Source organism: Symsagittifera roscoffensis, chromosome 6, assembly GCF_963678635.1.
Source record: "Symsagittifera roscoffensis chromosome 6, txSymRosc1.1, whole genome shotgun sequence".
Lineage (NCBI taxonomy): Eukaryota > Metazoa > Xenacoelomorpha > Acoela > Convolutidae > Symsagittifera > Symsagittifera roscoffensis.
Window position 1 is genome coordinate 28,377,453 of NC_087067.1, and position 12,507 is coordinate 28,389,959.

The 12,507-nt window shown below is 35.6% G+C and overlaps 1 protein-coding gene across 1 annotated transcript in view; it reads left to right on the forward strand.

Moving 5' to 3' along the window:
- Positions 1-11,308, forward strand: part of LOC134847645 (uncharacterized) — a 28,352-nt gene extending 17,044 nt beyond the window's left edge. The window contains exons 9-13 of the mRNA XM_063864798.1: positions 591-726; positions 2,719-2,810; positions 5,786-5,851; positions 6,142-6,536; positions 8,734-11,308. Of these exons, the coding sequence (XP_063720868.1) occupies positions 591-726; positions 2,719-2,810; positions 5,786-5,851; positions 6,142-6,536; positions 8,734-11,083 (3,039 nt within the window). The 3' untranslated portion in view covers positions 11,084-11,308. The remainder of the gene's footprint in view (positions 1-590; positions 727-2,718; positions 2,811-5,785; positions 5,852-6,141; positions 6,537-8,733) is intronic.
- The last annotated feature ends 1,199 nt before the right edge of the window (positions 11,309-12,507 follow it).

A 12,507-nucleotide genomic window follows, 5' to 3' on the forward strand; every position in this document is an offset into this window, starting at 1 on the left:
AGTTCAAAGAGCTCAGCTCAGCATTGCCAGTTTTTGCTTCTTTCATTTCGTGGAAATATGTTCGGAAGTTTTTAATTGAAATAAGTGATGTTTAAGGCCTTCTTGAACTATGAAAATTTAATTAGCAGAGTCGAAATTGAATACTATAAAAGAAAACGTTTCCACGTACTATTACATAGAGTTTTGTATGCTCTAATAAGCTGTAAAAGAAATGGACAAATATAATTAGTTGAAAAGCAATCTGCCATAATTTAGCCTTTAAATATGAGTTTTCCGGAGACCAGATATAATCTTTCTGAAAATCTAATGTTTTAGCGTAAACTGTCATTTGCTCTTTTAATTAAGTCTGCCGGTTGAAACTTTTACAGGGGCTATTCTCATACGCGAAAGACCGAATGCGCGAAATTTCCCGACCAATCAAGCTTTTAAACTGTCCAAAACTGACTGATTTTATCGCTTACTTCCTTCGAAATTTATGATTAATGAATTCTGATTGGCAGATCTTTTTCGCGCATTCGTTCCTTCGTACTTGAGGAATCCCCCTTTTTGGAACGTTCTATAAAACTCTCTTGGATTCGTTGGTGTATCAGGCATTGAACTCCAGTTTCTCATCTGGGGCTTCGAAGTGGAGGGGGAGAAAAAGAGGCAATCAGTGTGAATTGAGTGGAAGTAGTGCAGACGAAGATTCGCTAGATGAAGACGAAGTCACGACTGGAATCTTGAAAGGTAAGGTCTACACTTTTGGGCAGATTCAAATAATATTGGCGACACGTTGACACAGTAAAGGGTTTATTAGGAGGGTGGGTGTGGGTTATTTAGTTGGCTTCATTCAGTGATGAGTGTTTTTTTTTCATTTTAATTGAAATTTTGTTTTCAATTGAATTTTTTTTTCTCATTTAAATGATCGAAGCAATTCAAAATTTGATTGAGCAATTTAAATCTGTTATTTCCAACAAAAAATTGAAAATGCCTTTTTTAAAGACCGAAATTGATGCATTGTAATATTATAGTAGTCCTATATGAGTTTTAGTTCAGGGTTGGATATCAGAAAAACTTCTAAGATCCACCTATCGATGTGTTCCAAAAGCTCTAGACATTTTAAATTAGCTTAAAGATTGGTAGTGTTGAAGTTTGAATTTATCAGTAGAATGGCAATTTACATTTTAAATGACGTTTTTTAAATGTTTATGTTTGCCAACTTCAAAATTGTTTTTTCATCTTAAATTTGGTCCTTTTTGGCGCAATTTTAGTGAATTTTGTATTTTCTATAGAATTCTGCACACCTTATACGTTTAATGAATTTAGTAAAACGCTTATTTTGATGCTATTTGTTCTAAAGTTATCCCTTTAGTTTCTGTGTGATTAGTGATTATACTTAAACAAGCAAGCCAAAAAGAACCATGTAATGATCAATTTGAAGTGTTTTTGATTTTTTCAAAATTCAGCGTTTTTTTGTTTTCGTTACTTTTCAAGGTTTCGAACGATCCAAACTATCCAGATAATGGTAGTTTCGAGAGATCCCAACTGTTCAGATAACGAAACAATTGCTCGCAATCAAAACAAGTGTTTTATTTCTTAAAAGCGCTAGATTTGTTTTTATACAAGCGAGCGTAGTCATAGTAAGAATTAACTTTATTCCAACGCAACTCGCAAATAAATGTGCTCATTTAGTGGCACTTCTGCTATAATCAGAATCTGTGGCAATGGCAATTCAACAGCATCTGCTTTCTGCTTTGTTAGTGGCTTTTGTTTGCCGATGGCACAGATGCAAGAGTTTGAGGCTCCTAATCTAGAGGTCGGAGGTTCAATGCCGCACTAGTTTTTCATATTTGTGAGAAGTTGTGCTGCATAGTATTGGCAATTTATTAGCATCGGTAACTTCTTTATTGATGACTAGTCTTTGTAAAGTTTTTTTTGCCCGTGGCGCAGATGAGAGGACGTGAGACTTCAATATTCCATTCGTACGTTCGAATCCGACTCCTTTGATATACTTATTTCATTTATAAGAGCTGCTTTTTTTTCTTCAATTTATCGATTGTGTTTGCGAAATGCAGCTTCGATTCCATATGAAAATTTTCGAAAGTTCGTACAAAAATTTTGTGGAGTGAATTTTAAGAGTGATGAGCTTAGTGAAGACTCTTATATAGGTCTTGGTTGTTTTTTTTGTTTTTTTTTTCAGAAAAAAGTCTTAAAATGCTCTAACAACTACAGATGTGCATTCATACATATTCGTGCTTTTATAAATGCTGAACGTGTATATGCTTTTTGAGTTCAATGGAATTTCATCTGCTGAAAGTAATGTAAGTAACACTCTCCAAATATGAACGTGGAAATGGCGCAAAAAAAAAGTGAACGATTTCTAGTTTTGAAAGTGGAATTAATTTTTTAGATTTCTAGCGGAATAAAATCTTTACCTATTGATTCAGTTTTCTCTAGTTGGGTTAATGTTATCAAAAACGCGCCAATCTTAAGTTGTTATAGAAATTCAAAGAGCTTAAAAGGCATCTATTGTTTCTTTTCTCTTTGAAATTCGAAAGTTAAGATTTTTTTTCAACAAATTCAGTGTTTTTTTTCTGTTTGCTTGCGTTCATCACTCTTTTTCAACGGTCTTTTGGTTAAGTTTTAAAGCTCACCAAATTACGTTTGACTCTTGTGTTCGCAATGCAGAACTTCGCTTCGCTTGTGTTAACTCTTGTATTTGAGTATGGTTCATTTCAGTGTTGTCTGAGATTGAATCTCATCAGGACTCTCACGTGTTCTTGGATCCTGTGACAGACGAAATCGCACCTGGTTATTCTTCCGTCATAAAGGTTTGATAATCTACAAGAATTCAAAAAAAAATAATTTTCCTTCGAAACTGAGTTGTTTTCTCGAATGATAACAAGTTTAACAATTAAATTGAAGGACAAAGAAGCCTCAATATCATGGACGTCATCAAGTTGTCTTCGTTTAGGACTTTTTACAAAAAATTGTCATTAACTGAAAATTTACCGAGCAAAAAGAAGTTTCGTGGAATTGAATCTATTTTTTTTTTGTATTATTGGTTTTACTTTGTTGTTAATTTTACTTGAACGCTTCGAATTTTTTTTTATTTTCGTGTGAATTGTTTTGTGCATTTAATTTCTTTGATAACAATCTTTGTGGTTGATTTTTTTTCAGCCCAGTATTTTAGAAAAAAAAATTGAAGAAAAATGAAAAATATTTTCTTCATGAATAGATTTCATGCAAAGCGGTTCAGTTTTAAGGTTTTATCGAGGTTGGCGGGATTTTTTAACGTTTGTTTCTAGTTTTTTGGTTGACCAAATTGATTTTCCAAGTTTTCTTAAAGCACGGTAAAGACTCTATTTGACAATTTTTTGAGAAAGTTTTAGCTCAAAAATGGAGTTTTTTTTCGGCGCGCACAGTTCACCTCAAAATTAGTTTATATTGGCGCCAAAGGAGCCTTTAGAAAAACTTAAGCGTCCGCCACCATAAAAGGATATTCTAAAGTAGTACCAGAGGAGTACCCTTTGATCGGTCAGGAGGTAGAAATCTTCAGGGCGGGGCGTCCGCCCCTAATTCCGCTGTTGATGCAAAGGAACTGAATTTTGTCATGGATAAGTTTTCTAACAATCTTGAGCAACTTTATATGACAAATAGATCGAGGTTAATTATTGCAAAAACTGATTTCTACGACAAGGCTTGGAAAAACGTAAAACTCCAGTAGCAGTTAACAATTAGACTTTTTTCTTTGGCGCTATTTGTATGAGTCGATAAACGTAGTCCAGACTCTTATATAGGCAGTGATGATTTTTTTCAGGAAAAATCGTAAAATTGGTTCTTTTCAAGTTGGTTAAGTCAAACTCCACTATTGAACAGCAAAAGTGTAAAGGTCACGAACATCAAAAAACGTAAAGGTCTTTTTTTCTGTTTACTTGCTTGCGTTCATTGTCTCTTTTTCAACTGCCTGTTGGCTATGTTTTTTTTTGTAAAATTTGGCCACATTGTCCAATTGAGATGAAAAATAAAATGCATCAATTGAAATTAAAAATTTTGAAAGAGGAAATTTTTTTACTGAGCAGCGGTTTATCCAAATTGCTCCGCTGGGCAAAAAACTCCGAAACAAGTTCACACAGCAAATAACAGAATTCTAAGATTAAGTCCATATATTATTAGCATCCTGGAGAGAACAGACAACGGGTATGTGTATGCCCACTCAGTCTACCCAGCCTTTCAAGAAAGCATTTTTTCATTTTTGAATATTTTCAACAACACTTGAAATCTAAAACAGGCGGGATCCTGGAATATAGATTTTTTCGGGTTATCAACCAGTTAAACAAAATCACTTGAATCAATAGACTTCATTCACGTGCACTCTCTCCACTCACGTGCTGTCAGGCCCAAGCTACGGCAAAACTGGCACAGGGGTTACAAGTACGGTATAACAAGTTACTGTAGGGTAGTTTCGTGGGGACTTGAAATTTTTTTGAAAGTTTTTTTTTTTTTTTACAAAATCGTTTTTTTTTATTGGCTCAGCTGGTGTCTGCTCAAAGGTTGTCGGACTTGTTTCCGCTTTGTAATTTTTGTTCAATTATTAATTTGAGTTTTAAAAGTCCTGGAATGTTCGCCTAGAATTCCTGTTTGATAAAAACAGGTATTATGAAAGTTGATAGAGCGAAAAATCTATACAAAGTAACTTTTTCTCAAAAATTTTTCTATCGATTTTCAAAAAAAGGTATCCATAGAAAGACCGCCTACATGTGTGCATGTATACTCCGCTGGTCTCTTTTTGCTCGAAACCTTAGTCTACGGCCTTTGAAATCTGTGGGGAGAATATTTTACCAATGTTTTTGGTTTTTGATTTTTTTTTTCAAAAACTAGCCTACCAAATGTGAATTTTAAAGTTCAATGAATAAAATAGTTTTCCTTTATTAGCGGCTGCGCCCAACCTTTTAAAAAAAATTTCTCGAAAACTAACCTCCTAAACTTGAGGTAGTCGGTTCAATTCAGATAACGAGTTGTGGGAAGCTCCCCTGCATTACCGACCACTCACAATTTTTTACAAAAAAAACTTATCTTCCTCGGAAAAGTGAATTTTTTGAGCGTTTTCTTTTAGTTTTATGAATTTTACCGGAAAAAAACCTCCCATATCTGAGATCTGGGTTCAATCCCAAGAACTGGTTGTTGCAAGCGCCTTTGAATACGCGAGTGCTCCCAAATTTTGTGATTTGAAAAATTTATGGCCCTAGGAAAAGTCAAAAATTTGATTTTTGACCGTTTGTGAGTTTGTTGACTTCTCGAGAACTACCCTGCCAAACCTGGTTTTTTGGATTCAATCAAATTTTTATGCTCGGTGATTTTCTTTTGGTTAAGTGGCTACGCGCATTTTTTTTGAAAAAAAAGAGTTCGATTAGCTAGCGTTCAAAATTACAAAATTCTGTTTGTTCTCAAAAGCTGCTGGGTTATATGTAATTCTAATTTAAGACAAGAATCAGAAGCTGTAAAGGTCAATTGATAACACCTAACCAACTGGTGCAAACCATGAATTTCTTTGGAAGTGTTTCCCGAAACCAAATATTTTCACAAAAATTGCATTATCTCAAAACTAATGGAATTTGAGCCGTGATAATTTGTGGCTCGAATTACAGCTATATAGGTCGATCGATCGCCTCAATCAATAAGTTTTTTCATTTTTTTTTCCAAAAATTTCCCACTAATTACACTATAATATTGATGTTTATGTGAGGTTGGGTAGGGCGAGCCAAAAATTGTTTTCAGCTGACCAGACTAGCTTGTATTTTTTTAGAACCCAATCTGCCTACAAGACATGTACAAGAAGCTTCGCTACAGCAACTACCATTCTATCAATGCAGTTAGTTGTTTTTGTTCACATTATATAGGTTTAACTAACTGGACGTCTTGAAATTGATGGAAACTACTAGCGAGTTTTTTCTGGTGCTATAACTTTTTGCGGAAAAGTTGAAAAATGAATTCCTTTTGTAACTGTTAGTTGGCATCACTGATAGAATGTTTGATAACATTTATTGCCGAGTATTCATCTTCTTATCTTTGTTTCGCCTGTTCCTATTCGAAAATTCTTTTAACTTCTTTTTTTTTAGAAAGTAATGTTTCTATAAATATTTTATCTTGTTTGCTTTCTAGTTTGTTCAAGACGGCCTGCGGATGTTCGAAAACTGCTGGCAGTACAATGGAAGGAACTCCGAATTCGGAAAAATTGCCATCAACGTTAGCAAAGTTTTCGCCAATGGTTGCAGGAAACATTTGGGAGTCGAATGTTTCTTCAGTCATGGCAAAAGACGCATGAAAGGTAAGGGGAAGAAAGGTAAAGATGTATCCGACATAAATCCGGATTTGGTGCGATTAGTCGAAGAGGTCTCTAAACCGAAAAAGCCGAAGACAGCGTCAATAGATACGAAGCAAGAAGAAGAAGGCGTGAAAAGCGAAGTAGAGTCGCAGAGGATCCCGACTTATTCCAGTGGGTATGAGTCTGGAAGTAAGAACAGCGACAAAGATCAAAGCGCAAGGGCAATTAAAAGGTGAGCAAATAATAGTTGTTCTCGCTATCGCTCAATTGAATTAAGTTTTTTTCACCTGTGAGAGCGAATGGTTTATAATCCGGAACTAGGTTTTTCCCGTAATCGACTTTTCAAATAAATCATTAAAAAAATAGACTGACTTTATTATGGAACCTCGACAAATTTCAGTCCCATCCTACTAGGTCTAGCAGAAGGGCGCGTGCTGTTGGATCTTCTTGCGTTGGAGTTTGATTGCCGGCCGGAGTATTCTAAGCGAGCGTAGTGTAATAATTTTTTTCCAATCTGAGTCGCAAGTATTCGTGCCACTTTTGGGGCACCTTTGCGGTATTTGTTAGCGTGTGCTTGACTTTCGATAAGTAATAAATTAACACAGTTGATGATTTTTGATTTATCAAATGAACCTAAAAAAAGCTATTGGTTTTCAAACAGCAGTGCAATAATAAAAATTCGATTTCAAGAGTTTTCCTACTCAATATATCTGACTTTTTTTTGAAATAAAGAATTTTTCCATAATTTGGCTTTATGCTTCCCAGATTATAGCATACAAAGTTAGTGTGGACGCCTTAAGGTAGTATATTGTATCTGATGCTAGTTTTGCCGCATAGCTTTGGCAATTTTTTGTAGCATATGTAGTTATTTTATTTGTGGCTACTGTTTGTGCATTGTTGAGGGCCGGTGGCTTAGATGCGATACAGGGGACTCTGAATTTTCTAGTTGTGAGGGATCAAATCCGCCTCCCTAATAGTGTTTTTATTTCAAGGCTTTTTTGCCTTTTCTTTATTTCACTTGATAGCTGCTTTTTTTCTTCGTTTTCTTGCTAGTGTTTGCGAAGCGCAGCTGCGCATCTGTGTTAATTCATCAAATGAACCGGAAAAAGCGGTTTGTTTCAAACAACACTACGAGCATAAAATTACCTTTCAGAAATTTTCTAGCGCAATGTCGTGCATTTTTTTGAGATGCAAAATTTATACATTATTTGGCTTTATGCCTTCAAAGTTATTACATGCAAAGTAAGTGTGGAATAGTTAATTATATTCCAAATTATTTTTTGTGTTGCTGCTGTATTGGTTTCTATAGATAGAAAGTTTTCAAAGGCCTTTGATGGAGATCCGAGGACGTGCGACTCCAAATCTCCTGTTTGTAGGTTGGGTTGCGCGACAGCAAAAGATTATTTCCAAGGCTTATTTTTATGCTAAATAAATTAGCGCTGATTATTTAACGAGTTTATACTCTGTGTTTTCATGAAATTGAACATCAGTCGAGAAAAGTTGAACAAGTCAAATTTTCCAACTGTTTTTCAAAGACCTAATTTTTTTTTCCAACTGTTTGTTTTCAAAGACCTAATTTATGGAATTGTATGATTAGTTTTATTTAAGCAACTCGCCTCTGTGTTTGAATAGTCAAATCATTTAAGCAAAAAACGACAGCCATATATTTTTCATTTTGAAATTTTAAAGTTGATGTTTTTTTTAAACGAGTCAAATTTTCTTTTCTTTTCCAACTGTATGTTTTCATAGACCCAATTTATGAAATTGTATGATAAGTTATATTGAGATCCGAGGACGTGCGACTCCAAATCGCCTGCTTGTAGGTTGGATTGCGCGACAGCAAAAGATTATTTCCAAGGCTTATTTTTACCATTTTCCTTTCTTATTCATTTTTTACTGCTCATTTTGGTCATTTGTGTTTGCGAAGCGCAGCTTCGCCTCTGTGTTTGAATAGTAAGACTATCATTTGTCTGCTGATTGTTGTATGTCATTTTTTTTTAAAATAGAATTTTCCGCTGATTAAAACAGTTTTTGTTATCATTGAAAGTCGTTGTTCTCAGTTTTTGATATCATTGAAAAACTCAGATTTTTCGAACGTAATTGTTTTTTTTTTCGTTTTAATGTTTTTTTTAAATTGTATCTCCTTCATCTCATATTTCGTCATTTGATGAGACAAAAAATTGTTTCTTTTTCTCACGTTTCTAATCAGTTCTAAATTTTTTATGACAATTTTTTTTTCATAGACCTAATGTTTTCATAGACCTAATTTATGGAATTGTATGATTAGTTATATTGAGGTCAATCCGGGCTTTTTCCGTTTCATCTTTTATTCGCTAGCTCTTTCATCCGTGCTTTAAGCTGCAAAATTCCCGTTGTTCTGTGTGTCTATATTGAAATGTGAATAAGCATGTTCAACTGCTGTTTCTTAGGTACATTTGGAATCAGAAATTCGAACTACGCAACCAGCCATTAACTCCCGATAGGCGGAAACAGAATTTGTCTTCTAAATTGGCGGTGAACAGAAATATCTCGTCATCACCGTCTGCGGCTTCGGAGGAAGTAAAAATGGCTCTGAATGGGACTCCGGGTTACCGATCGGGTTCAATTGGTAGACTTCCAAACTACAAGAGGGAAGTTCGACTACCCTCTATGTATCTGAACAAGCAAAGCAGTTTTAGAGGATACCCGCCAAAAGCGCAATCAACTCCAAGCCGTTACGGAGAATCTCGACCACCGGAAACAGTCATAATAGAAGATACTGACAACGATGCAAAGAATCAGGAGGTCAATAGAAGAACAAGTCGAGAAAATAACAAAACGATAGATCATCAGCCTGATTTGAAGCATTTAGGAAATAACTCATCTGTGATAAATCAGCCTGAAAAACAGCAGAGTGGAGATAGTTTCGCTAGTAATAAAACAGTAGTTGTGCAATACTCGAACTTGAAAGCGGATGATAACTTCGGTAATGCTTCTTACAATAGATACAATGATAGTAAACAGTTTGCTAGGAATTCGACAGGATTGCAGCTGGGTTTTAATGGTTCGCCTAGTCATCAAAATTTTACTTCCTCGCAGCATATTATCGCCAAGCAAAGCAAAGGCGAAGAACTGACCGTCAGACTTCAGCAACATACACAGGAAACTGTGAATAATTTTCTAAGAGTGACTAACAATGCGGCAAATAATTCTGTAAAGTTAAATCCAGCTCGCGTGGACTTACCAACAGGGCAAAAAAGTCCATCGTTTGCGCCTAAAGAGTTACAATTTAACGTCATTACGAATCCTGGAATATCAATCAAAAGACCTGTTCCAGTATCGTTTAGTAATTCTAACAATGGTAACCAAAGTCAGATGTCAGGATCTAATCTAAATGCTTCGCAGTTTGGACCAACTTATGTTGCCAGAGAGGAAACGGTTGTTGACCAATCAAATTTAAGGGCACAATTGGCCAATCAGAACAGATCTCAGACAGTTTACGTCAGTCAAGACGGTAAAGTCAATGCAACCCATCCAGTTATAAGTGCAATACCGGTTAAGTTCATAACCAATCCACCGACTGGCGGTCATAATGGAACTTTCGCTCTGATTAAAAACCCTTCTGGAAATGGGCAGATCAAAACATTTCAGCCATTGCCTGCAAATAAACAGCCTGTAAGTGTGCAGAACTTCATAAATGCAAATACTAGTCCGGGAGCCCGGGGTTCGAATCCAGTCAGTTTTCAGTTTTCGCCGTTTAGTGGAAAGTCAAATTTCAATGAAGAAATATCGAACGTGAACGTAAATAACCAGAACTCACCAGTTAATAAGGTGCAAACGAACATTGGGATCAATACAAACGAGCTGCAACCTAAACCTCTTTTGAAGTTTACTCTTCCTCAAAACGCCGCAGCATTAGCTGGTAAGAAGTTAGCCTTTGCACCAATCAATCCAACGAACAATCCTTCGGCTGCAAGTAACATTTCAGTGGGTACTGTAAAACAGATGAATATCATTAACCCGACTTATTACAATATCACACTGAACCCGACTCTATCCAATGCAATTCCAAGTAGCAATACCTCTGTAGTTTCTTCTCAATCATTAATCTCTTATGAACCAAATCATTCTCAACCGGCCCGTAATACCAATACTCGAATTCAGCATGTTTCAAGTCAGAATTTGGGGTTCACTGGAGCCCCTTCGAAACAATCTGTGATGTCGCAAATTAGTCCTGGTCATAAAAATCAGTTCGCAAACACAATTCTTGAAAGCACGAACGCGCAAAATGCCGCTCAACGAGATCCCTTGCTAAATAGTACTCATAGTGAGGTTCATTTCACAACCACGGTTCCTCGAAATGCGACGACGCAAAATTCTCTTCAACAAGGGCCACTGAAGTTTAATGGTCAGATAATGACGGCAACGCAAAATTCAGTACAGAGCTCAAATACTCCAATGACCATTCGAACTCCGAGCGGAGCTCAATTAATATTCAATCCTCTGACTAAAAAGGCTCAACAGGCTGTGAATAATACAGCTCCAAGGCTACCGTTGTCATCACCGCAGGCAACAATGCAAGCGACATCTTGTCAGAAAGTTTCAGATGCAACGAGGCCAGTTGCAACGATGCAAACAAGAGTGTTGACTCACCAAATTTCGTCAACAAGCCAGGAAACGGCGAAGAATTCCAAAGCAATTTCAACCAATCAACACCTTCCTCTCTCGGGAAAGCCGACAACGGCAAAATTGATCACAATTCCACTTGATTATAATTTTGCAAATCAAACCCAAAAGTAGATGAATTGCTTAATGCGTTTCTCATTCAGTGTTTTTTTTTGCAATTTGACAGATTGGTTCTTCGTTTAAAAAGATAGTAATTTAAATTTCATGTCACAAATTTATAAACATTCTTTGTAAGAAAAATCCGTTTATACTTTAGTTCGGCTTGGGAAAGTACCTATGCAATAAGCCTGTCGCGGGGCATTTCAAAGTCAAATTTTACTAACCATACCTATTATAGCAGTGAGGATTTTAAAGTCTTTTGGATATTGCCTCTTCATTGGACCCTTTAAATATCTGAATTGTTTATCAGGACATACTCGGTACGTTTATTCACATTTGTTTTTAGATACAGAAAACTACTGAAAGAATTATTAATCAGTTAAGTCTACCTTGCTGCTTCAGTGATAATCAGTGAAATGGTCATTATTTTTGTGCTTTACCTTATTAAACACTTTTATGGTCATAAAGAAGTCAACAAATGAACTGAACACATTATTAATAGTCGATGAACATAGTTCCGATTATTGTATAGGTCGCGATGGACACTTATATAGGTCGTGATGACTTTTTTTCAGGAAAAGTCTTTTAATTTGATCCGGCTCAAATTTTGTTTATTCGTGGTTTGAGTTTTAAATTTTCCAGGTTCAATTCAAATTCATTTGCCTAAAGGTAGGCAAACTGTGCTATCCAATTACGAAATTGCAACTGGCGCGAAGAATTGAAAATGCCCATGTTTCGAATGAGGATTTGAATTGTGAGACTTCCCAGCGTAATAAAAAAAATATGTTGATACAGTTTTCTCGAATTAGGTTAGTTTTAAAAAAAATCTTCTATCTTTCAAAGAGCTTTATGGCGATATATGTTTTTTTTTCGATTTTTTGTGATCCTTGAGTTCATTGGCACAATTTCAACTCTTTGTGCTCTATGTTTTCTATTGCGCACTCAATTTTCGTTGGCCATTTCTGCATGGGGTGAAACGAATTCTAGTTTGGCGGTTGAAAACATGGCAAAAAAATTAAATTGTACAATTTTGTGTCTGAAAATGTGATTTAAAGTTTAGATTAGAGTAAGTCAGAAACGATAGCTCGAGTAACATGGGTTTTTTCATTTTAAGTTTTCGCATCCTTTTAGGACAAATTTGAGGAGTTTTTTTTTAAACACAATTTGGTAGTTTACAATGCGGTTACTACTCAAAGTAAAATTTTAATTAAGTTAGAGAAGTTTTTAAAACCGATTACGGAGCACATTGAAAGAAATTGGACTTCAAACAAGTGAAAGTTTGACCGTTTTTCGGAAGTTTTCTGACTTCACTCGAAAATTACTGTGCCAGTTCTCAGGTTAAATTTTCCACCGAGAAACCCGGTTTTTGGAATCTTCTCTACTTTACCGACCATGACCTGTTTTTATTTTGACTTCATGATATTCATGACTTTTTCCAT